The sequence below is a fragment of the Scylla paramamosain genome, chromosome 39, assembly GCF_035594125.1.
Source record: "Scylla paramamosain isolate STU-SP2022 chromosome 39, ASM3559412v1, whole genome shotgun sequence".
In the NCBI taxonomy this organism is placed as follows: Eukaryota; Metazoa; Arthropoda; class Malacostraca; order Decapoda; family Portunidae; genus Scylla; species Scylla paramamosain.
The window spans coordinates 10,130,753-10,158,676 of NC_087189.1; the positions used below are offsets into that span (position 1 = coordinate 10,130,753).

The window sequence follows — 27,924 nt, forward strand, 5'->3', positions numbered from 1 at the left end:
ACAAGCACTATTATCATGTAATGATTTACACAGTGCATTTCCTTCTTTCTGCATGGCGGCGTCGGCAGTGGGACCTGGTGTGTGACCGACGGTACCTGTATTCCACGACGCAGACGGCGACCTTCCTCGGTCATTTCATAGGAAATTTGTTTTCGGGACATCTTTATAATGTGTAATGTATCCGTTTTTCTTCGGTTGTTCATTGATTAATTACAACAGGTAGTGAATGACTACTATAGGCTTATCCAAGTTGTAGTCTGTAATATTGAGTATCACAGTGAATCTGGGATTGAGAAAAATATGCCGAGAACAATACAATATTGCACCCCCTCATATTTCATTTTGATCACCTCCACCTATACTCAAGCAGTGCCTAAACAGATATGAGCACTTCCAATGATTTCGCTACAGACGGTTGAGGAGTGTATTGCTTCACCATTGTTGTTGCCTGTATGGATTTTTTTTTGCCACTTTAGTGACTGAAGTTGAATTCGTATTTACAAAAAAAGCAATCTTTGGTACTGATCTTTTTTGTGTAATGTATTGTTATCGCTGTCTTCCTGGTAGTTTTTTTAAGTACTTATTTATTCATTCTTACATAATATTAACATAATGCAGTTTCATATACAAGGAGCAGTTAATTAATTTTCCACACACAGGACTGGGCGGCGTCGTGGTGTGCTCATCTCGCGTATAGTGAACATCATTTTTAACTTCCTTGCTGCCGCTGCTCCTGATGTTTACACCTATATAGTGTTGAGAGTAATAATACAAATTACTCAAGCAATGTGCTACATCGGCTGCTTTATAATAGGTAAGATTAATTACCTTTGGTCAATTTCTAAAGCATTTATTGGTAATGTTTGCCTGCCAAGTATACCCACACGGTATTTTGACAAGGTTTTGGGTGCTGCGTTAAGACAGTGTGGCGGTCAGAAATGCATATATATTATAGTTAGTATTATACATACGATATAGCAAGTCCTCAGTTTGGATATCATTTCATATTTTTTTTTTTTCATTTACAGTTAAGTGAAGTATGGAAGGTAATATTGATGTTTCTTTTGTGAGGTTATTAAGAAGGCAGTGTACAAATTGATACATTCAATTGTCTTCTCTTAGATAATGAAACAGTCTTACGATGTCAAAGAAAAAACAAAGCGTGAGTGAATTCATTTTTTGTAAATCTTTGCTGTGACAGGTCAGCATCATCAGTGGCAAACTGGTGTTTTTTTTTTTTTTCGTCATTGTGATTATTATCAATTTGTTTATTTGTTTGTTTCTTTTTTTATTTATTTATTCATTTTTGTTTATTTAATTATTATTTTTTTTACGTATGAGTGGTCTCTGACCAAATGGGGGGAAAAAAAGGAGGAACCAGAAACCTGATGAAAGTGCCAGTCCCTAAAAATGAGATGAAAAATGTATTCTTCCTCTTGAAAACGTTTAAACCGTACACAGGAGGAAATACGAAAGAAAACAATGATTTATAAAATTTACCAATAACAGTGTCGAAATACTGAGACTAACCTAAGAAAAAATCAAGATTGATAGATTGATTTGGATTAATGTAGTGCAACCCCTCATCATTTGGCGCTGTTAAAAAAAATAATAAAGTTTAAGCAAACTAACGTGGTAGGTATTCATGTTAAAACAAAATTGTGGTGTGATAAAAACATAGAGAAATTATTAAAAATGGAAATATATGAAAGAAAATCAATGCCATTAAGCCGGGAAAAGCAATTTGAGAGAAGAATGAAAAGATTCAATAGGGCTGGTTATTGAATCTATTAATTTTACTGATCCCTCAGACCACATTCTTGGAGACTTTAATGTTCACCACCAGCTTGGGCTTTTCTCTCTCTTCACTGACCATCCTGGTGAACTAACCTTTATCTATCCTCCATGACCCTGAGTAACTCGTGCAACATCCTACCCGTATTCCTGCCCGTCCTGGAGATACACTCAAGATTCTTAACCTTTTGCTAACCACTAATCCTTCTGCTTATGCTGTCACCCTCTCTTCTCCGTTGGGCTCCTCCGATCATAATCACATATCTTTATCTTGTCTGATTCCTCTTCATGATCCCAAAAGCGGAGGTGCCTCTGGCATCTAATTGCCAGTATGGGTTCCGCCAAGGCCGCTCTACTGGTGATATCCTTACTTTCCTTACTGATTCTTGGTAATCCTCTTTTAGAAATTTTAGTGAAATCTTTGTTCTTGCCTTAGACATATCAAAAGCTTTTGACAGGGTCTGGCACAAAAGTTTGATTTCCAAACTACCCTGATACGGCTTCTATCCTTCTCTCTGTAACTTCATCTCAGTTTCCTTTCTGACCATTCTACTGCTGCTGTGGTATTTTTCCTATTGTTCATCAGAAGAGGAGGCAGTAGACACCTGCCAAAACGATAATTACTCCCAGTGAGGTCTAAAGCACTGTTCAGGGGGTGCTGTGAACTTATCATCAAACCCAGCTGTGACCTAACTGAATGTTTCTCTTTGTGTCTCACAACACAAGGGGGCAGTCACAACTTGCTCTCTAGAGGCAACTCTTTCTCCACACAAAACTACAAGCACCTAATAACACACACACCCTTCACTCAAAAATTCACAATTATCATGGGGACTCCTACACCAGCCTCGGAGTCCCCATCTGGGGAGGGGACCACAAATGTCCCGAGGCCGGAATGTTCTTCTGATAACGTCCCTACGTGTCTTAACACCCCCCTAAACTTTTCTTCATTAACTTCTGTAACATTCGCGTTCTAAGACAAAATTTTCAATCCGTAGAACACCACATCTCCTTTTCTTTTCCTCAGGTGTCTGAGGCAACTGATAATAGCCCCTTTTCTGTTCCCTCCTACTTTCTCTATCCTCATTTTCGATCCAAAACTGGATGTTGCGTTTATGTGCGCAACGACTTAACCTGCTCTCGTGCCCACGCTCTTGAATCTTCCGAGTTTTCCACCATCTGGCTATGACTGCAGATTCACTCTCAAACTAAATTTATGTGTGTTGTATACCTCTCACCTAACTCCTCTGACTATAAGAAATTCTTTGACCACATAACTTCCAAAATGGAGGATATTCTGACCCTTTTGCAGAGATCTCCTTTCTTGGAGACTACAATGTTCACCTCTAGTTTTGGCTTTCCTCTGCCCTCACTGGCCATCCTGGTAAACTAACATTCAACTTTGCTATCCTCCACGATCTAGAGAAATTGGTGCGACACCCTACTCATATTCATGACCGTCTTGAAGATACGCCCAACATTCTTGACCTTTTCCTGACCTCTAATCCTGCTTATGCTGTCACCCTTTCTTCTCCGTTGGGACCCTCCGATTACAATCTCATATCTGTATTTTTTCATATCGCTCCAATCCTTCCTCAGGATCCCCCTAAGAGAAGGTGCCTCTGGCGTTTTGCCTCTGCTAGTTGGGGGGGACCTGAGGAGATATTTTGCTGATTTTCTTTGGAATGACTACTGCTTCCGTGTCAGAGAGTCGTCTTTGTGTGCTGAGCGCATAACAGAGGTGATAGTGTCTGGCATGGAGGCGTACATTCCTCACTCTTTTCTCGACCTAAACCTTCCAAACCTTGGTTTAATACAGCTTCTTCTCCTGCTATACATGATAGACAGGTGGCCCACAAAAGGTATTTAAGCCTTCCATCACCAGAATCTTATGGACTTTATATTTCTGCCCGGAACCATGCCAAGTCTGTTCTCCAACTAGCCAAAAACTTCTTCGTTAACAGAAAGTATCAAAACCTTTCAAGATCTAACTCCCCTCGTGACTTCTGGCATCTAGCCAAAAATATCTCCAATAACTTTGCTTCTTCTTCTTTCCCTCCTTTATTTCAATCATATGGCACCACTGCTATAACATCTATTTCTAAAGCTGAACTCTTCGCTCAAACCTTAGCTAAAAACTCTACCTTGGACGATTATGGGCTTGTTCTCCTCCACCCTCTGACTACTTCATGCTACCTATTAAAATTCTTTGCAATGATGTTTACCATGCCCTTGCTGGCCTAAACCCTCTGAAGGCTTATGGACCTGATTTGGTCCCTCCTATTTTTCTCCGAAACTGCGCATCCGTGCTTGCACCTTGCCTAGTCAAACTCTTTCAGCTCTGTCTGTCAACATCTACCTTTCCTTCTTGCTGGAAGTTTTCCTATATTCAGCCTGTTCATAAAAAGGGTGACCGTTCTAATCCCTCAAACTACCGTTCTATTGCTTTAATTTCCTGCCTATTTAAAGTTTTTAAATCTATCCTCAACAGGAAGATTCTTAAACATCTATCACTTCACAACCTTCTATCTGGTCGCCAGTATGGGTTCCGTCAAGGCCGCTCTACTGGTGATCTACTGGCTTTCCTTACTGAGTCCTGGTCATTCTCTTTTAGAGATTTTGGTGAAACTCTTGCTGTTGCCTTGGACATATCAAAAGCTTTTGATAGAGTCTGGCACAAAGATTTGATTTCCAAATCTATCACTTCACAACCTTCTATCTGGTTGCCAGTATGGGTTCCGTCAAGGACGCTCTACAGGTGATCTGGCTTTCCATACTGAGTCCTGGTCATTCTCTTTTAGAGATTTTGGGGAAACTCTTGCTGTTGCCTTGGACATATCAAAAGCTTTTGATAGAGTCTGGCACAAAGCTTTGATTTCCAAACTACCCTCCTGCAGCTTCTATCCTTCTCTCTGTAATTTCATCTCAAGTTTCCTTTCTGACCGTTCAATTGCTGCTGTGGTAGACGGTCACTGTTCTTCTCCTAAATCTATTAACAGTGGTGTTTCTCAGGGTTCTGTCCTGTCATCCACTCTCTTCTTATTATTCATTAATGATCTTCTAAACCAAACTTCATGTCCTATCCACTCCTTCGCTGATGATACCCCCCTGCACTTTTTCACGTCTTTTCATAGACGTCCAACGATTCAGGAAGTAAACATTTCACGCAGGGAAGCCACAGAACGCTTGAGTTTTGATCTTTCTAAAATTTCTGACTGGGGAAGAGCAAACTTGGTATGCCTCAAAAACTCAATTCCTTCATCTATCAACTTGACACAACCTTCCAGACAACTATCCCTTCTTCTTCAATGACACTCAACTGTCCCACTCTTCTACACTGAATATCTCTGTCTGTCCTTTACTTATAATCTTAACTGGAAACTCCACATCTCATCTCTAGCTAAAAACAGCTTCTATGAAGTTAGGCGCTGTGAGACGTCTCTGCCAGTTTTTTTCTCATCCCGCCAGCTGCTAACTCTGTACAAGGGCCTTATCCGTCCATGTATGGAGTATGCTTCATATGGCTGGGAGGGTTCCACTCATACTGCTCTTCTAGACAGGGTGGAATCAAAAGCTTTTCGTCTCATCAACTCCTCTCCTCTAACTGATTGTCTTCAGCCTCTCTCTCATCGCCGCAATGTTGCATCTCTAGCTGTCTTCTACCGCTATTTTCATGCTAACTGCTCTTCTGATCTTGCTAACTGCATGCCTCCCCTGCTCCCGCGGCCTCGTTGCACAACACTTTCTCTTCACCCCTTTTCTCTCACCCCTATTCTGTCCACCTCTGTAACGCAAGAGTTAACCAGTATTCTCAGTCATTTATCCCTTTCTCTGGTAAACTCTGAAACTCCCTGCCTGCTTCTGTATTTCCACCTTCTTATGAATTGAATTCCTTCAAAAGGGAGGTTTCAAGACACTTATCCTTCAATTTTTGACTACCGCTTTGGACCCCTTTATGGGACTGGCATTTCAGTGGGTAGTTTTTTTTTTTTTTTTTATTGGATTTTTGTTGCCCTTGGACAGTGTTCCTCTTATATAGAAAAAAAAAAGACCTAAAACAATCTTCTTGTCCTATCCACTCTTATACTGATGATACCATCCTACATCTTTTCATCCACATCTTTTAATAGACATCCAATCCTTCAGGAAATAAACAGTTCACGCAGGGAAGCCACAGACCGCCTAACTTCTGATCTTTCTAATTTTTTTGATTGGGGCAGAGCAAACTAAGTATTGTTCAATGTCTCAGAAACTCAATTCTTCCATCTATCAAGTCTACACAACCTTCCACACAAAATTCCCCCCTTTTTTTCAATGAAACTCAACTGGCCCTCTCTTTTACACTGATCATCTTCGGTCTATCATTTACCTATAATCTAAACTGGAAACTTTTTAACAGTGTCGTTTTAATTGGTGCTGTTATACTGAGATATGAAGTACGTGTGTCATAGATGCCGTGGCGTGTGTAGTCTAACTGTATACACATGCTACAACATTCCCCCACTAGTGATGAGGTAGGAGGAACGACACAGACATTTTCCGCCCTTGGGTGGTACAAAAGGTGTCTTGCTCCTCTGCTGTAGACAATGTAACCCACGGGAATTTACGATAAGTAATCCACGGTAACGGTAGCGCGGCAGCGTGGCTGGGACTGCCGAAGGCGCAGCAGCAATGGGGAACCAGACGAGCCGGCTACCTTATGAAGAGACGGCAGAGGCTGAGGCAAGGCGTCAGTGAGCTGTCAGCTGCCGGGGACCGTGGTAAGGTTGGCAGAAGCTGGGGAAGCAACAGTAGGCAGCGGCAGGTTTCCCGGGCTGGGCCGTCAGTGGGTGAGGCATGTGCAGGAAACAGAGCGGGGCTGTCTGAGGCCGGGGAAGCAGCAGGGATCCAGGAGGGTTGCCGCTTCAGAGGTGCACGAAGGTGGCACCAGGATCTCAAGCGAGAGAGAGAGAGAGAGAGAGAGAGAGAGAGAGAGAGAGAGAGAGAGAGAGAGAGAGAGAGAGAGAGAGAGAGACGTGTGTAGCAGTCGCAGCACGCACCAGCTGCTGGGGGAGGACATCGGCTAAAACAACCGAAAATTTCCGGACTCACCAGTTTTACACACCTCATCTTCTATGAAAGTACGCGTTCTGAGCCCTCCTTTTTAAGGGAGCAATATGGGTGGAAATTCCCATATATGTACAAAGTACATCATTTGTGGGCAGATAAGGCCCTCGTACAGACTTTGCAGCGGGGGAGGGCGGCGGTGAGAAGATTGGCGGAGAAAGCTCCTAACACCTAATACCTATTTTAGCAAGGGACGAGATGTGAAGTTTTTGCTTGAGATTTTATGGTAAAGTAATAACTGAGAAAGGGTGTTCAATACAGATATATTGTTAAATATCACTGAAAAAGAGAGAACAGTTATGTGGTATGTTGTGGGGAATCAAGGGATGGAGGAATTTAGCTGTTAAAGCATGGAGCGACACAAAGTTTGCCCTGCCCAAATCTGATTTTTATACGTAGAAAGATCATACGTCAGGCGTTCCAGCGTGAATTATACAATTATTGAAGATTCTGGTATTTAGGAAAAGACGTGAAAAGTGTAGAGTGGTATCATGAGCATATGATTAGATTAGATTAGATTAGATTAGTTAAATATTCTGGAAAACAGTACTGCACAACAATGAAGAACAAATAAATTATACTTAAAATACTCATTATATTTCAACATTAGTACATAAAACAAACATCGGCGAGTACCTTTCATTTCATACTTATCCAGTCACCATCTTCCTCCACGTCCACTCCGACATGATGGCACACAACTAGTAGGCATATCTTGTGGAACTTGTTTCTCACGTTCCGCTTGTTAAGACATTTGTGACGAATTCCAGGTAGGTCACAGCTGAGTCAGAGGCAAATTCACAACACCTATCTACGTCTCTGTGTATGGAATCTCCCTGGGAATGTTTATCTTATCGCCATGTGTCTACTGTCTCCTCCTTCATCTGCTGCACAGTAATCTATTACATATATTTAATTTCAGCCATGGAAATCTGCGATGAGTCACAGAGGAATGGCGTAGGTTCCCTATTTCCACTACCGTGGGCATTTGGCTGTATGGTGGTACCAGGCATCGCTTACTTGGTCAAACCTTGGAGGTGGCAGCAAGTCTCATACTCTTTTCTTAGTTTGATTACTCTCTTATGCTGGTGAGTTCAGGCTCCATTGTAGGGGAAACCAGGGCAAGTTGGCAACAGGGGTAAGTTGGCACATTTAAAATAATTCCACTATTTACCGCTTGATAGCGTTGCTACTCACACCAGATAATCACCTCGTGGAGCCTCACTCATCAACATGCAGCCACGTTAGAAGGTTGTATGACTTGGTTTGAGTGAGGATAACTTTAATTTTGATGCTATTTAACAAAATTTTCACTCACTTATATTGTTGTAAAATGCATCTGGTTACAGATGGTCATATTTATTTTAGTCATTATTTTTCTTCAAAGACTGGTTATCTTGAAACAGATCATAATAGGTTTCTTAATATATACGAAAATTATTTGTTTAGATTAGTGGTATGGATGAGGCAAGTTGGAACGAAGAAAATGGGGGAAATTATCACAGCACCAACAATATATGAATAACATTGGCCTATTTATTACCTATCTATTCCCATATTATATTTGATTTATATTATTTTTGTGAAATATATATATATATATATATATATATATATATATATATATATATATATATATATATATATATATATATATATATATATATATATATATATATATATATATATATATATATATATATATATATATATATATATATATATATATATGTATATATATATATATATAGAAATTAGCTTCCTGAATAAATTTTTATCTTTTGCATTTTCAGAGATGTTTCCAACATAAAATTGAACTTACTTTCCTCATTAAGAATAGAAAAAATTTTACCCGTTGTTTGAACTGAATCTCCATGAAATTCAGCTTTACAGATACTTTGTATTTAAACTTAAAAATTGCGATGTGCCAACTTATCCCTCATATAGAGCGTGTTGAAACACTTAAGTTATTTTTTTCTAAGTACTGCGCAGCTTTAGTTTGGAAAGACAACCGTGTTTTCATTTCATGAAAAATAAAATGAATGTATTTTTCAGTGAAAGCATTAACAAACAAAAATTCTTTGTAGTTTATCTTCCATCACTGAAAATGTAAAAAGTGTGCCAACTAGCCCTGTCTGACCCCTACTGACCCCTGTCTGACCCCTATATGCCAGTCTGACATCCCTTGCAAAAAAAAAAAAAAGTTCGTTGAGATAAACACACACACACACACACACACACACACACACACACACACACACACACACACACACACACACACACACACACACACACACACACACACACACTTACTTACAATTTAAATTGGAAACTTCACATCTCATCTCTAAAACAACTTCTATGATGTTAGGCGTTCTGACTTGTCTCTGCCAGTTTTTTCTCACCCCCCCCCAGCTGCTAACTCTGTACAGGGGCCTTATCCGTCCATGTATAAATTGTGCTTTACATGTATGGGGGGGACTCCACTCATACCGTCCTTTTAGACATGGTCATATCAATTCCGCTTCTCTGAGTGTCTTCAACGTCTTTTTCATCGCCGCAATTTTGCATCTCTTGATATTTCCATGCCAACTGCTCTTCTAATCATGCTAACTGCATGCCTACCCTCCTCTCGTTGCACAAAACTTTCTCCTTTCTCTCACCCCTATTCTGTCCACCTCTCTAATGTAAGAGTTAACCAGTATTTTCAATCATTCATTCTTTTTCTGGTAATCTCTGAAACTCCCTGCCTGCTTCTGTATTTCCATCTTTCTATGACTTGAACCCTTTCAAGAAGGAGGTTTCAAGACACTTATCCTGTATTTTTTAATAACGCTTTCGACTCTGTGTGGGAAGCGACACCTCAGTGGGGCATTTTTTTTCTTTTCTTTTTGGAATTTTTGTTGCCCTTGTCCGGTGCCCCTTCTACATAAACACACACACACACACACACACACACACACACACACACACCACTACTACCTGAATTTCATGCGCTTTATATTTTTGCCCGCAAAGTTTCTTCTCCAGCTATACAAAGACTCCTTAATCAATAGAAATGTCAAACTCATAGATCTAACGCCTCTCGCGACATATGACACCTAGCCAAAAATATCCCCTTCAACGTTTAATCTTCATCTTTTTCTCTTTTATTTCAATCAAATGGAACCACTGTCATCTCATATTTCTCTAAAGCTGAACTCATCACGCAAATTTTTGTTATAAACTCTACCTTGTATGATTCAGGGTTTGTTCCTCCCTCTCCTCCACGTTTCAGTTATTACACACCTGTCATTAAGATCCTTCGCAATGATGTTTTGAATACTCCCGCTAACCCTAAGCATTGGAAGGCTTTTAGACCTAATGGGGTCTCTACCGGTGTTCTCCTAAACTACGACTCCGTGCTAATCATTCTCTTCCAACTCTATGAACATCTACCTTTCCATCTTCCTGAAAGTTAAACTACATTCATTCTCTTCCTGAAAAGAGTGACTCTCTAATCCCTGAAAGTACCGTCCTAATGCTTTAATTTCTTAAATTTCTAAGGTTTTTTTTTTTTTTTTTTTTTTTTTTTACATCTATCCTCGACAGGAAAATTCTTAAACATCTGTTACTTACCAATCCTATATCCGATCGCCAGTATGGGTTTTGTCACCGCCGCTCTGACTTTCTTTACTGAGTCTTGGTCATTCTTTTGTAGAAGATTTGGTGAAACTTTCGCTGCTGCCTGAGACATATCAGAAATATTTGATAGAATTTGGCACAAAGCTTTAATTTCCAAACTAACGTCTAACGACTTCTATCCTCTCTAACTTCATCTCAAGTTTCTTTTCTGACAGTTCTGTTGCTGATGTGGTAGACGGTCACTGTTCATCTTTTAAGTCTATTAAAATCACCTAAAAAAGTCTAAAAAAATCACCAATTCTACTTTCTTCTTCCCCTGAAGGTTCTTGCCTGAGTCCCCTCGCTGGCTGATCTTCAAGGGACGTCATGCCGAGGCTCTCAGTATACTCAAAACAGCTGCCAGAGTTAACAAGAAGAGTCTGCCATCGGAGGAGGTGCTATTTGCTGCAATGAGGAACATCATGCAAAAGGTATGAATCTGCTGGTGATGATCAGTGGCCTTCATTTTCATGCACACGTCTGTACAGATGATGTCTGGTATTTTTCGTAAGAGTGTATAGGTGTCCTTTTTTTGTATTTTCTTTATTCCCTATACTGCATTCTGTGTCTCCGTGGTGCAGTAATTAACGCGTTTGGCTACGTATCCGCTGTCCCTGTTTCGAATCAGGGCACTGTGCGCACACCGAATGAAGCTGTTCGTCCTTCCTTCGATTAAACTGCGGAAAAAAAGTTGTCACAGTAACACTGAGATGGTGAGGTAAGGAACGAAAACTGCGTTTCACCTTCCAAACACATGGCCCTATGACTTATTGGTGTCTTTTCCTAAATACCTCGTCCATTTTTTAGTTTGTGGTGATCATACATTAAGTAGTACATAACGTAAAGGCGAAACAAGAAGAGAAGAAAAGCTAACAAAATAAATAAAAAGAGAAAAGTGGAGGACACGAATGTAACAAGGAAAAATGAAACAGATCAATTAATAAGGAACAAGGCTATAAACACAAGATGTCATGGAGGTGGGAGCACTAGAATAAATCAGAAACTTATTCAACAAACACAGACGCATAACACTTCAGCAAGAGGGCCATAAACCACCACCTTAGCGAAAACGGCCAGGGAGCAGAGAGAACGAAAACTGCGTTCCACCCTTCAAACACATGGCCCTATAACTTATATAATCTACTGGTGTCTTTTCCTAAATACCAAACCTGTGGGCGGGTAATAGACTACTTATGAATTGATAACGTGAATATTAGACATATAATACGTTTTCAAAAATGAAAAAAAAAAATCTGACGAAAATATCCTCCCAAAAATCGGGCATATTATGTGAAGTGGCAGAGGAATACTTCAGTAGCAGACGGAGACAAGATACATTAAAAGGGGCTGACCAGAGCAGCGGCGATAAAGTCATTTAAAATAAAGTCATTTAAAAATACACTCACTAAAGGTGTACTAACGTAGAATTTAGAAGCGTAGAAGCTGACTCACACAAAATGCCAGAACTGCATCAGATTTATAGTTGATATTAATAAAATTTCACGCGAGTGATTAATCAAGTTAATGGTGCTTTGCCCCATAAGCAGGCCTTTTTTTTACAAGACTTTTGAAGGTTCTGCAGACCGGGATATTTCCTCCCTACCAGCTTTATCCTCGGCTCAGCTAGATACCTTACTCTAGTGAAGTGAAATGACTGAAAACCCTCTTGCGTAGCGCTGCAACAATAAAAATCACATGGCGCCGGATTATAAAACTGCAAAGAAAAAAAAGGTGTTACTTATATTAAAGTGAATGGCAAAGGTATAAAAAAATACGGTATATTTATCTACCTATATATATATATATATATATATATATATATATATATATATATATATATATATATATATATATATATATATATATATATATATATATATATATATATATATATATATATATATATATATATATATATATATATATATATATATATATATATATATATATATATATATATATATATATATATATATATATATATATATATATATATATATATATATATATATATATATATATATATATATATATATATATATATATATATATATATATATATATATATATATATATATATATATATATATATATATATATAATATTATATATATTATATATATATATATAGTAAATATAGTGAAGCTGAGTCCAGAAACTTGCTGAAGGCGTTGTCTTATTATTTCTGTGTCGGCTTGGCTCTTCGTTTTGATGAATATATCGTCGATGTATCTGCAGTATATGTCTGTTTTTTGTGTTTCCTTGAAGACTTCTTCTTCTATACACCCCATAAAAAAGTTGCCTAGTAATACTGCGAGTGGTGAACCCCTGGCGACTCCATCAATCTGGCGGTATTTGTTTCCTCGGGGACAGATGAATGGCGCTTCCTTAGTGCAGCATTCCAGTAGCTCGCGCAGCACGGATTCTTGGACGTCGAGGTCGGGGGTGGTGTCGTTATGGTAGACGCGTTCAATGATTAGGTCGACGGTACGATCAACTGGTACGTTTGTGAATAATGACTCGACGTCTAGCGATGCGATAACGCCGCTGATGTCGCTGGTCTTGAGGATGGCGAGGAATTCTGTTGCTGATCGTAGTGAGTACGTAGTAGGTATGTATGGGGATAGGAGAGTACACAGTCTCTTGGCAAGCTTTTAGGTAGGCGTCGGGATCTGCAAGATAATCGAACAAAGCTTGTTACCAGGTTTGTGGGTCTTTACATTCCCGTAACAGTATCCCATGCTGTATACTTCGGGTGGCTTCTCAAACTTGACGGTTTTGTTGGTGGAGTTATTCTTCATTATTATCCTATTGAGTTTCGTCTTCAGGGCTTCTGTGGGATCCTTGGTAATCTTCATGAATTTACTAGTATCGCTTAGAATTTCATCCATTTTCTGCAAGTACTCGGGAATGTCGATGAGGACGTAAGTGGAACCTTTGTCTGCACGTCTGATCGTAATATCTGGGTCTGCTTTAAGTTGTTGCGCTGCTTCCATGTGTCTTGGCTCAATGATGGTGCTGTTAAAGTTTCCTCTTGTTTTGCTGGATTTCGCGACGATTTCTTGTCTGAAGGATGGCTCGATGGTAACTTCACCTTTCTGTGACAGTTTTTCCACTTCATCGATGAGGATCTCGCATTCGATGCGTTTCTGGAATTTTCTTGGTTTGGACATTACGTGGCAGTTGAGTCCCATATTGAGAAGACATGTAATGTCCAAACCCGGCTGCCCTGACACACACATACACACAAGAAAATAAGTGGAAATAAATAAATGAAATACACAAAGAAAATTAATCCTCAGGAACATCACAAAAGTCTCTCATCCACCCTGGCCCCCACCAGCGCGTCGAGCGTGTCATCAATCCTCGGCTGGGGGTAAGAGCCCTTGGCAGTCACGTTATTCAGCGCCCGGTAGTCCACACAGAAGCGCTGCTTGCCGTCCTGCTTCTAAACCAGGACTACCGCTGATGACCACGGACTGTCCGACTGCTCAATCACCCCCTGCGCTGCCAGCTCGTTAACGGTGCGCTGCATCTCCTCCCGCCTGGCTGGTGTGATACGTCGGGGTGGGCTCTTGATGTGCGCACTGCTTCCCGTGTTGATGCTGTGCTTCACCAACCCCGTGCGGCCCAGGTCCGTCCGCGTACTGAGCCAGGGTGTGGCGCACCTTCTCCGTCTGCGTCTACGTCAGGTTAGCGGCACTCCGGTGAGCCAAATCCTACAGGAAGTTGGGCAGTGGCCTCACAGCAGCCACCTCTGCGCTTCCCGACGTCTCCTCAGGGCGCTCCACTTCCTCAAAAGTGCCCAGCTTGGCCCCAGCGGGCATCTTCCAAGCCTCATCAGAGAGGTTAGCTACCAACACCGTAACTAACTCCTCCCCCGCTTGAACAAGGCTCCTGCCACGCCGTCAGCCAGTCGAAAGTTTTCTGTGGGCTCCACCATGCATTCCGATCCACCCATCGCTCTGGACAGTCGACACCGGATTCTGGCCTCCGTCCTAGGGGCAAGGTGCACTCTCTCAGCCGCAACTACCTCCGCACAACCGACCTCCGGAAGCAAGGGCACTTCTTGGCCACGCACCCTCACCAGCTTCCGTCCAAGGTCGACACAAGCCTTGCTCTGCGTCAGGTTGTCGATTCCCAGCAGACATAGTTTGTCCAAGTCGGCGACGTACACTGGCAGCCGCTCCACAGTACTGCCCACGCCGATACGAACATCCAATGGGCCCTTGAGCTGCACATAGTGCCCCGTCACGCCACACAGCCTCTGTGGCGCGTCTGGGACTCGAATGGCGGCCAGCATGTCAGGCCGCACCAAAGTCTTCTCAGCCCCGGTGTCCACTGTCAGGCGGCATGGGTTCCCATCCACTGAGCCCTCCACCTGCATCGCGTTGGTTGTCCGGCGGCAGCTTACACAAGGTGGGGCCTGGGGACTGAGGATAGCTGGGGTTCGGCCCCCTTCTCCAGCCTGTCAGAGTTTCCCGCCTGCACCACTTCCTTTGGCTTGGGGCAGGCACTGGAGTGGTGGCCAGACTTGCCGCAGTGCTTGCAGCAAGACTGAAAGGCATCAGAACCCAGCCGGTCGAGAGAACGCGTCTTTCGTTCCCTCGGGCACCGACTGCATCTGTGGCCCTTCTCGCCACAGCCCCAACATAAGCCACGAAAACCGTCTGGGCTGGCCTTCCTCGACGGTGGCTTCTTCTCCACTTTCGCCTTCCAGCCTCGAAGGTCACGGCGGGGTGCTGGTCGTCTAGGGCGTCAATGGAGGATTTTTGGGCCAGCACCACAATAATTTCTTCCGGGGCCGCGGGATACGAACTTCTTACCAACGCCTCCACGTCCTGCCCCAACTGGGATAGCGTCTCGACCCGCTCCTGAGTCCTTTTCTTCAGGCGAGCCCGGTACACCTCGGCCTGGTGGTGGTGGCCGAAGCGGCGCCGAAGGGCCTCTGCCACACTTCCATAACATGCGCGTTGGGCCGGCGGCAGGTGCCCCAAGATTTCCACAGCGGGGCCTCGCAGCGCTGTTGCCAACTGAAGCGTCTTCTCAGCCTCGCTTTAGCCCTGGGCAGAGGCTAGCATCTTGAACTGGGCGATGTAAGCCTCCCAGGCTACCTTCCTGTCGTACTTCGCCGGCTTGCGTTTCCTCAAACGCCGGGAAGCCAAAGGACTGAAGGGTGGAGAACACGACTCCTTGGGGCAGCTGACGGGGCGGCCGGGGGAGGGAGACAGAGGGGGGGATGGCGACAGAAGGGGAGGTTGACTGATCCCCAGCCTGCCACCAGCCGGGCTCAAGGGAGGGGTTCCGATGGCTCTCCAGCCCCCTGAAGTAGCTACTGGCTCTGACACGAAGCTGCGAGGCCCCCGAGCCGAGGGTTCTTGCCAAGAGACCCAAGCATGCCCCAGTAGGTCCGCCACCCCGGCGGTTCCCGCCAGAACACGTGGGGACGCCTGTTCCTCCGCACGCGTTGTTGCCAGCTCGCGCCACTGCTTCTGCGTCTTCACCTCCTCCCTCAGTCCCTGGACCTCACCTTCCAGAGTCTACACCTTGTCCAGCATTTCATTCCTGACGCTGTCGCAAGCCTGGTCGGTGTACTGCTGTGTTTCCGCCTTCAAGGACGCGAGGCTGCCCTGTAGCACATCCTCAAGATGGCGGACCTGGCCCGTTGAGCCTGCTCACGTGCCAGCTGATCGGTCCTTTCAGCCTGCTCACGTGCCCTCTGAGCCTGTGCCTCACGGTTCACTGCCATTTCCTGCCTTATACCGGCCAGCATGGCATCAATCAAGTCCCTCTGGCCCGGTTTAACTTCACTCGAGCCGCCCTCAGCCCTGTCATGGCGGCCATCTTGTGACTCCATGATGACACACCGTCCCTCACTTCTCACTGTCCCCTGGATCTCACTCTGTGACATCACTTGTTACGCTCACCCCTCACTCCGGGCGGGGTTGCTACTTATACTATACATGCACATATGCACACTGAACTACAATTAAACAGTACCATATAACAATTATTCCATGGTTGGCTAACGCTCACACACACACACACACACACACACACACACACACACACACACACACACACACACACACACACACACACACACACACACACACACACACATGACCCCAGAGCCTCAGAAGTCAACCTATAGGCTTGTGTCAGCTCTCCTTCCATTAGGTCTGTAAATAACGGCGTCAGCCTCTAAACAACGACCCACACAACGCCACTAACTAAACCACTCAGAGGAATACTCCTACATGTACTCATAAGTACTCATATGAGTACATATGTATATGTATATGAGTACTCATATATATATACATATGAGGCTACCTCATACACACAGCATGTTAATGTGCTCGCCTGTAGGGTTGCTGCATATACGCATTTGTAACAATATATATATATATATATATATATATATATATATATATATATATATATATATATATATATATATATATATATATATATATATATATATATATATATATATATATATATATTTATTTTTTTTTATTTTTTTTATGAAGGAGGAACAATTGCCAAGAGCAACAAAAATCCAATAAAAAAAAACGCCCACTGAGATGGCAGTCCCATAAAAAGGTCTAATGCGGTAGTAAAAAATTGAAGGATAAGTGTCTTGAAACCTCTCTCTTCAAGGAATTCAAGTCATAGAAAGGTGGAAATATAAAAGCTGGCAGGGAGTTCCAGAGATTACCAGAGACAGAGATGAATAACTGAGAATACTGGTTAACTCTTGCTTTAGAGAGATGGACAGAATAGGGGTGAGAAAGAGAAGAAAGTCTTGTGCAGCGAGACCGCGAGAGGAGGGGAGGTATGCAATTAGCAGGATCAGAAGATAAGTTAACATGAAAATACCGGTAGAAGACAGCTAGAGATGAAACATTGTGGCGATGAGAGAGATGATGAATAGGGTCAGTTAGAGGAGAGGAATTGATGAGACAAAAAGCTTTTCATTCCACCCTATCTAGAAGAGCAGTATGAGTGGAATCCCCCCAGACATGTGAAGCATTTTTTTTTTTTTTTTATGTAGGAGGAACAATGGCCAAGGGTAACAGAAATCCAAGAAAAAAGTAAAAAAATAAATGCCCACTGAGATGGCAGTCCCATAAAAAGATCCAAAGCGGTAGCCAAAAATTGAAGGATAAGTGTCTTGAAACCTCCCTCTTCAAGGAATTCAAGTCATAGGAAGGTGGAAATACAAAAGCTGGCAGGGAGTTCCAGAGTTTACCAGAGAAAGAGATGAATAACTGAGAATACTGGTTAACTCTTGCAATAGAGAGGTGGACAGAATAGGGGTGAGAAAGAGAAGAAAGTCTTGTGCAGCGAGGCCCCGAGAGGAGGGGAGGTATGCAGTTAGCAGGATGAGAAGATGAGTTAACATGAAAATAGTGGTAGAAGAGAGCTAGAGATGCAACATTGTGGCGATGAGAGGGAGACTGAAGACAGTCAGTTAGAGGACAGGAGTTGATGAGACAAAAAGCTTTTCATTCCATCCTATCTAGAAGAGCGGTATGAGTGGAACCCCACCCCCTTGTCATGTGAGGCATATTCCATACATGGACGGATAAGGCCCTTGGCAACAGAGTTGGCAACTGGAGGTGAGAAAAACTGGCGGAGACGTCTCAGAACGCATAACTTCATAGAAGCTGTTTTAGCTAGAGATGAAATGTGAAGTTTCCAGTTCAGGTTATAGGTAAAGGACAGACCGAGGATACTCAGTGTTGAAGAGGAGGACAGTTGAGTGTCATTGAAAAAGAGGGGATAGTAGTCTGGAAGGTTGTGTCGAGTTAGATATGTCAGGAAAAGTATTTAATCCAGAGGTTAAGATAGATGGTTATACATTGTTCTATAAAGATAGGGAAAAGAGGAGAGGATTAGGCGTCGCGTCGTTAGGCACACATTATTGTGTTGTATTAACAGTAGAATTAAAACAGATAACAAAGCAGAGTCGATATGGGTAGATATTAAGGAAGGATCACAGTTAGTAGTACTGGGGGTAGTGTACAGACCACCGACCAGTACAAAAGAAATTAAGACCTCACTGTGGCAGGAATTATATAGAGAGGTAGGTACAGTCAGGTATGTGTGGTAGGAGATTTTTATTTTAGGAATATCGACTAGAGTCTGATGAAAGGTAACAAGGGAGCAGAGGAATTTCTTAAGGTAATTCATGATAATTTTTTTAAACAGGTAGTCGTAGAACCCTCAAGGAGGGAATAATATTCTAGATTTAATTCTTACTAACAAGGAGGAGGCAGTCACACAGGTTGGAGGACAGCTAGGTAACAGTGACCATAGGGAAATTAGGTACAATTTAGAATGGGAAGAAACTTTTAGAAGCAAAAACACTGGTAAAATACCTGACTTTAGGAAAGCAGATTTTGACGAATTAAAAAGGTACCTCCAAGGAGTGAACTGGCAACGGATGCACGGTGAGGTCAGGTCCGGGACGTAGTTCAGAGAGATAAGGCAGGATGAGAGAGGTGAGATGAGGCGTGAGGGTGTAGGACAAGAGGAGGGAAGATGTGTCCGGAAGGAGCGGAGGAGTGAGGGAGGGGGAGATAGGTGTGAGTATGTTGGAATGTCAGGTCATGCTGAAATGAGAGAGGTGAGGTCGAGGCGAGTAGATGAGGGAGTGGAGAGGATGGTAGGGGCCGAGATGAGGGGATTAGGTGAGGTAAATGTAGATAAATTGTACAAATATTTCGTAAAGTTCATACAGGTAAGTTAGCAAATGGGTTCCGTCAAGGCCGCTCTACTGGTGATCTTCTGGCTTTCCTTACTGAGTCTTGGTCATCCTCTTTTAGAGACTTTGGTGAAACTTTTGCTGTTGCCTTGGACATATCAAAAGCCTTTGATAGAGTCTGGCACAAAGCTTTGATTTCCAAACTACCCTCCTACGGTTTCTATCCTTCTCTCTGTAACTTCATCTCAAGTTTCCTTTCTGAACGTTCTATTGCTGCTGTGGTAGACGGTCACTGTTCTTCTCCTAAATCTATTAACAGTGGTGTTCCTCAGGGTTCTGTCCTGTCACCCACTCTCTTCTTATTATTCATTAATGATCTTCTAAACCAAACTTCTTGTCCTATCCACTCCTATGCTGATGATACCACCCTGCACTTTTCCACGTCTTTTCATAGACGTCCAACCCTTCAGGAGGTAAATGTAATAGGCACTACTTTGCATGAAGAAAAGAATAGATATAAGAGTAGAATTAGAAGGAAATTAGAGACGCGTTAGAGAATCTAACGCTAGTATTAGAAGAATTGTGCAAGAGGTGAACAGGACGTTGAATTGATAACAGCCAAGCTTAACTATAAACAGCCGGTTTGTTTTATGCCCATTCAGCTTGTTAAAGGCTTACCTCCCATTGGGTGGAGATTAAAACGTCATTCATTTTGCTTGATATTATTGGCTATGGAAATCTATGACGTATGCCTCGACACCTCTCGGACAATCCTCAAGTCACTTTTAGCAAGAGTAGCAGCCAGTCACCAAGATAGTACAGACGCACAACCCGTGTCGGTCTGACTTGAGTTACTCAAAGATTTAGACTCTGATCAAGACGCAAGAGTTTTAATAACTTTGCTTATAATCTTAGTCGTGTGATTGAGTAGTAAAGAAGTGCACTGTTGTTGAGCTGTAAAGACAATTTATATTTTCTAAATAAACTGCAAAACGCCAGACTAACTTTGATAACCCACTTGCACAAGGATGTTGTGAGTGATGATTATCGAGAAAGAAAATCGTCGTCTCCGATACCAAGCTACGCCCACCGACACATAGTCGCCACAAAGACTAGAGACAGTGTACACACAAATACATGACAACACATAAACATATCACGCAGGGAAGCCACAGAACGCCTGACTTCTGATCTTTCTAAAATTTCTGATTCGGCAGAGCAAACTTGGTATTGTTCAATGCCTCAAAAACTCAATTCTTTCATTTATCATCTCGACACAATCTTCCTGACAACTATCCCCTCTTCTTCAATGACACTCAACTGTCCCCCTCTTCTACACTGAACATCCTCGGTCTGTCCTTTACTTATAATCTGAACTGGAAACTTCACATCTCATCTCTAGCTAAAACAGCTTCTATGAAGTTAGGTGTTCTGAGACTTCTCCGCCAGTTTTTCTCACCCCCCCCAGCTGCTAACTCTGTACAAGGGCCTTATCCGTCCATGTATGGAGTATGCTTCACATGTCTGGGGGGGTTCCACTCATACTGCTCTTCTAGACAGGGTGGAATCAAAAGCTTTTCGTCTCATCAACTCCTCTCCTCTAACTGACTGTCTTCAGTCCCTCTCTCACCGCCGCAATGTTGCATATCTAGCTGTCTTCTACCGCTATTTTCATGCCAACTGCTCTTCTGATCTTGCTAACTGCATGCCTCCCCTCCTTCCGCGGCCTCGCTGCACAAGACTTTCTTCTTTCTCTCACCCCTATTCTGTCCACCTCTCTAACGCAAGAGTAAACCAGTATTCTCAATCATTCATCCCTTTCTCTGGTAAACTCTGGAACTCCCTGCCTTCTTCTGTATTTCCACCTTCCTATGACTTGAATTCCTTCAAGAGGGAGGTTTCAAGACACTTATCCACCAATTTTTGACCACTGCTTTGACCCTTTTATGGGACTGGCATTTCAGTGGGCATTTTTTTTTTTATTAGATTTTTGTTGCCCTTGGCCAGTATCCTTCCTACATAAAAAAAAAATAAATATTCCGTATAGGGCAAAAAGATCACAGAAAAATTACCCTAAATGAATGACTGCTAGGTTAAAACATTATATAGGGCGTAAGGAGAGTATATATAAGAGATTAAGGGCAGGTGAAGAAGTTTAAGGTCACAATATAATAAATTAGTTAGAACAGTCAGGAAGTTAACGAGGAAAGTTAAGGGCAATTATGAATTAAAGGTAGTCAGTCAGGCGAAGACTGACCCCAAGGGATTTTATCAGGTATACAGGACGAAGAATAAGGATACCATAGATCCATTAAGGGCAGCAGATGGGAGGCTGGTTAGTTCTGGGGAGGAGATTAGTAAACTTCTGAATGAGTATTTTTTAACTGTCTTCACCCAGGAAAACATGCAGGATATACCAGATAGTGAACAGATGTTTAGAGCAGATGGGAATGAGAAGCTGACACATGTTTCCATAACTAAGGAGATAGTGGAACAGGAGATAGGCTAAAAAATTTCAAGACACCAGGCCCAGATGAAATATATCCCAGAGTACTTAAGGAATGCAAAGATATTATTAGTGAGCCGTTAGTTTATGTCTTTAGGAAATCACTGGAGTCGAGAGTGGTACCAGTAATGTGGAGGCAGGCTAATGTAATACCCATCTTTAAGAAAGGAGATAAAACTTTAGCGTCTAACCATAGACCTGTCAGCTTAACTTAAGTTGTAGGTAAAATATTAGAGTCATCCAGCTTTTTTGGATAAAAAATGAGGATAGAGAAAGTAGGAGAGAACCGAAAAGGGGCTACTGTCAGTTGCTTCAGACACCTGAGTTTCAGTGAGGAAAAGAAGATGAGGTTTAGAAAAGGAGAGGTGGTGTTCTACAGATTGAAAATTAGATCTTAGACCGCGAATGTTGCAGAAATTAATGAAGAAAAAGTTGAGGGGGGTGTCAAGATACTTAGGGTAGTCGTCAGAAAGGCAGTCCGAACTGGGGACATTTATGGTTCCCTCCCCAGATGGGGACTGCGAGGACAGTGTAGGAGTCGCAATGATAATATTGAATTTTTTTAATGAAGGGTGTGTGTGTTATTAGGTGCTTGTAGTTTTGTGTGGAGGAAGGGAGATGTCTTTAGAGGACAGGCTGTGACTGCCCCCATGTGTTGTGAGACAAAGGAAAACATTCAGTGACGTCACAGCTTGGTTTAATGATAAGTTCACAGCACCCCCTGAACAGTGTTTAGACCTCACCGGGAATAATTATCGTTTCGGCAGGTGTCTACTGCTTCCTCCATATTGTATATATATATATATATATATATATATATATATATATATATATATATATATATATATATATATATATATATATATATATATATATATATATATAGTAAAATCCCTCTTATCCGGAATCAATGGGACCGCCGACATGCCGGATACTTGAATATTGCCGGATACTTGAATAGAAGTGAAATTATGTCCACAATCACCACCCTACACTCGTGCATCTTACCATAACAAAGATCAGCTGATCTTAATCAGCAGCTGATCTGATCAGCTGCTTAGGTGTAAGCACAGCACGCTTCCTCTTTTCTACAACTTTAGGCATGATGAAGGCGTCAGGCGATAAACAGTGCACACGTGGGACTGAGTCACTGAGTAAACACAGTGCAGTGGGCCGCGGGTGGCGCGAAGCAGTGCGCTCTGGTGGCGACAAAGTATGCCTTGCGTGGGAATTTTAATCGATTTTATGAGTACACATTAATTTTTTATTAATATATATTATATATATATATATATATATATATATATATATATATATATATATATATATATATATATATATATATATATATATATATATATATATATGCCCCCCCTCTTTTAATCTATTTTAGAGTGGTTTCGTTTGGTCCACCATAGAAAATATTACATAACATTTTGTTGGGTAGCTACACATGTGGCAGTTCATAAGAATGAAAAGGCCAATAGGCTGGTTAAAGAGGCGCCAACTCGAGCTGCTCCTTGTACCCCCATTCCCTCTTATGATTTATGCTCCTGTATAAGGGTGGTAGTTCTGTTGGAAGGGCAGATGGGAAAATGTGGTTGCAACCACTAAGATGGGTGAGATAACTTCTACAATTGTAGATCCATGGACGTATGTCCATGGACTGTTATTTATTTATTTATTTATTTATTACATTATATTTTATTTTTTCTATCAGTAATATAGTATTGGGTTGAACTTTATCTCTGGACTAGGAGAACATGGCAACAAATGAGGAAGACACGTAACTAATAATGCCAGGTCTTGGGCCTTGGGTCAGTGGGATCAGTGTCTTTGGCACGTAACGATTAACGCCTGAAGTCTGGGTCAATGGGGTCTGCGTCATTGGCATGTAACGAACAATGCCAGGTATTTCGGTCAGTGGGGTCATTGCCTTAGCTACGAAACGAACAGCGCCTGACAGAGTGATCAGTGAGATCAGTATGCCCTCACTTTAAATCGAACTAAATAGTTAAAAACTTTAATATACCAACCCTCATATAAGTTTTTATGATTCTTCCCATATCTCTTTTCATGTTCACTTTCTTAGTGATATTTCAATATTTTTACCATACCCATAATTCCGTTTTTAATACCAATGTTTTAAACTGCAAAGTTTGTTGCTTTTAAAGCTTTGTGGCAGCAATGTTCCAGCACCATAAGCTAAATCAATCATTCAATCAATAAGGTTCTTTCCCAGCGACTGGAGTGTTCAGAGTGTGTTGAAGATTAGTTTTTTTTTTCTTTTTCCGTGTTTATGTAAAAACGTAGTGGCGACCTTATCTTTACTAATCGTTGCAGACCAGAAGGACCCTGTATACTCATATTTGTGCCCTGCATTAGGTTACGTAGAAGATAGGTTAGCGAAGCTGACCCGAGTTAATGGTAGCCTAAGAATAAGCTGGTGTCCTAAGAATATATATATATATATATATATATATATATATATATATATATATATATATATATATATATATATATATATATATATATATATATATATATATATATATATATATATATATATATATATATATATATATATATATATATATATATATATATATATATATATATATATATATATATATATATATATATATATATATATATATATATATATATTGTTATGAGATGCGTGTAGTAGCGAGAAAGAACATGAAGGAAGAAAGGATTAGAAACTCTTCCTCCCATTTTAATTCTGTCTATTTCTCTTTTTCCCGGAGAATTGCGTTTAATAAATAAAACAATAGAACTTACTTTCCTCGATAATCTAGTCAGTTTTCGGTTAGCACCAACGTGCTGATCCGTAAATAATAGTTTCTAGAAGTTAGCCTCCTTTTGAAGCAAGATTGTGCGCTCTATGTGTAAGTGGTGGCGAGTTTGTAGCTGCTTGCTTCCCCTTCCTCGTCCTTTCCCTATCCTTTCCCTTCCCTGTAGTCACATGAGTCACTGCCTGTCACCTGAAACCAAGCAGTGTCTCTTTTCCATAGCCAAGCATTGTATTTCGTAGGAAGAAAATGGAACGACTGAGCGCTAGCACGGAGGATCGTGGAATATACGAGTATATATCAGAAGGCTACACATAGTGTTTTCAGTTGTATTGGCAGTAAACCCCTTCTTTGCTAGTTAAGATAAGTCCCTGTCAAGAGCTTGGCTGGGTGCTGTGCCAGAAACATTGTGGTGAACTAACTAGTCTTACCACCTTTTTCACAGGATCCTGAATGCTTCATGTCTTGGTGGGAGTCTGGGAGTGTTTTTCTGACCGTAATGGGCCCTGCCGGTTGTTGTTTACGTGCGTGTCTTTTGCCATTAAATATGACTTGTTCAAAGCTTACTGCTAGGAGCTCTAAAGCCCGATTTCATACTATCTTGCGCACATGTAGCTGTCTATAGTCTTCCAAGGGACTGAATATAGACTACTCATGGGTAGGAGGATATAATTTTCTGTGAGAGTGAGTGGCTCATCTCTGGACAGAGGTACTTCAACAGATTATTATAAATCTCACACTAGTGTATCCATTGTCCTAGCTGTGCCTCCTCAAACCCCCCAATACGTGGTTTGCAATTCTTTTCGTTGCGTTTATAACCGTACTACGCTTGTAAGAACTATCCTAACAAAAGCTGACCCAAGTGTAGTGGCAGCTGTGAAAGGGGCTGAACCTGGTCATGTAAATAAATAAATGAATATATATATATATATATATATATATATATATATATATATATATATATATATATATATATATATATATATATATATATATATATATATATATATATATATATATATATATATATATATATATATATATATATATATATATATATATATATATATATATATATATATATATATATATATATATATATATATATATATATATATATATATATATATATATATATATATATATATATATATATATATATATATATATATATATATATATATATATATATATATATTTAAGGAGGAGACAGTCTAAGGAGAAGGCAGTTGACACCTGTCGAAATGATAATTACTCCCAGTGAGGTCTAAAGCACTGTTCAGGGGGTATTGTGAATTTATCATTAAACCCAGCTGTGACCTCACTGAACGTTTCCCTTTGTGTCTCACAATACAAGGGGGCAGTCACAGCCTGCCCTCTAAAGACAACTCTCTTCCTCCACACAAAACTACAAGCACCCTTCAATTAAAAATTTCAAAATCATCATGGCAACTCCTAAACCAGCCTCGGAGTCCCCATCTGGCGTGGGGACCATAAATGTCCCCAGGTCGGACTGCCTTTTTGTCGACGACCCTAAGTGTCTTGACACCCTCCTCAATTTTTTCTTCATTCGCGGTCTAAGATCTAATTTTCAATATGTAGAACAACACCTCTCCTCTTTTAAACCTCATATTCTTTTCCTCACTGGAACTCAGGTGTCTGAGGCAACTGATAGTAGCCCCTTTTCTGTTCCCTCCTAATTTCTCTATCCTCATTTTCGATCCAAAGCTGGATGTTGCGTATATGTGCGCAATGACTTAACCTGCTCTCATGCCCACGCTCTTGAATCTTCCGAGTTTTCCACCATCTAGCTACGACTGCAGAGTCACTCTCAAACTAAATTAATCTGTGCTGTATACCTTTCACCTAACTCCACTAGCTATAAGAAAATCTTTAACTACATAACATCCAAAGTGGAGCACATTCTGACCCTCTTCTATTTTGCAGAGATCTCCAGTCTTGGAGACTTCAAGGTTCACCACCAGCTTTGGCTTTCCTCTCCCTTCACTGACCATCCTGGTGAACTAACCTTCAACTTTGCTATCCTCCACGACCTAGAGCAATTGGTGCAACACCCTATTCTTATTCCTAACCGTCTTGGAGATACGCCCAACATTCTTGACCTTTTTCCTGACCTCTAATCCTTCTGCTTATGCTGTCACCTTTTCTTCTCCGTTGGGCGAAGGACCTAAACCTTCCAAACCTTGGTTTTACACTGCTTTTTCTCGTGCTATACATGACAGAGAGGTGGCCCACAAAAGGCACTTAAGCCTTCAGTCACCAGAATCTCATGCACTTTATGTTTCTGATTTAAAGATCTAACTCCCTTCGTGACTTCTGGCACCTAGACAAAAATATCTCCAATAACTTTGCTTCTTCTTTCCCTCCTTTATTTCAGCCAGATGGCACCACTTCTATCACATCTATTTCTAAAGCTGTTTTCTTCGCTCAAACCTTTGCTAAAAACTCTATCTCCATCCTCTGACTACTTCATGTTACCTATTAAAATTCTTCGCAGTGTTATTTTCCATGCCTTTGCTGGCCTAAACCCTCAGAAGGATTATGAACCTGATGGGGCATCTACTATTCTTCTCCGAAACTGTGCTTCCGTGCTTGCACCTTGCCTAGTCAAACTCTTTCAGCTCTGTCTGCCAACATCTACCTTTCCTTCTTTTTGGAAGTTTGCCTACATTCAGCCTCTTCCTGAAAAGGGTGACCGTTCTAATCCCTCAAAGTACCGTCCTATTGCTGTAATCTCCTGCCTATCTAAAGTTTTTTAATCTATCCTCAACAGGAAGATTCTTAAACATCTATCACTTCACAACCTTTTATCTGAACGCCAGTATGGGTTCCGTCAATGCTGCTCTACTGGTGATCTTCTGGCTTTCCTTACTGAGTCTTGGTCATCCTCTTTTAGAGATTTTGGTGAAATTTTTGCTGTTGCCTTGGACATATGAAAAGCTTTTGATAGAGTTTGGCACAAAGCTTTGATTTCCAAACTACCCTCCTATGGCTTCTATCCTTCTCTCTGTAACTTCATCTCAAGTTTCATTTCTGAACGTTCTATTGTTGCTGAGGTAGACGGTCACTATTCTTCTCCTAAATCTATTAACTGTGGTGTTCTTCACGGTTCTGTCCTGTCATCCACTCCCTTCTTGTTATCCATTAATGATCTTCTAAACCAAACTTCTTGTCCTATCCACTCCTACGTTGATGATACCACCCTGCACTTTTCCACGTCTTTTCATAGACGTCCAACCCTTCAGAAAGTAAACATTTCAACCAGGGAATCCACAGAACGCTCGACTTCTGTTCTTTCTAAAATT

General features: G+C 41.4%; 1 protein-coding gene across 4 annotated transcripts in view; it reads left to right on the forward strand.

The window, feature by feature from the left end:
- Nucleotides 1-27,924, forward strand: part of LOC135092158 (organic cation transporter protein-like) — a 108,588-nt gene that overhangs the window by 72,544 nt on the left and 8,120 nt on the right. For 3 of the 4 annotated variants that reach the window (XM_063990428.1, XM_063990429.1, XM_063990430.1), the window contains 4 exons: nt 69-172; nt 660-814; nt 7,823-7,988; nt 10,847-10,994. In XM_063990428.1, coding sequence (XP_063846498.1) covers nt 69-172; nt 660-814; nt 7,823-7,988; nt 10,847-10,994 — 573 coding nt within the window. The remainder of the gene's footprint in view (nt 1-68; nt 173-659; nt 815-7,822; nt 7,989-10,846; nt 10,995-27,924) is intronic. The other variant, XM_063990431.1, reaches the window with a different exon arrangement.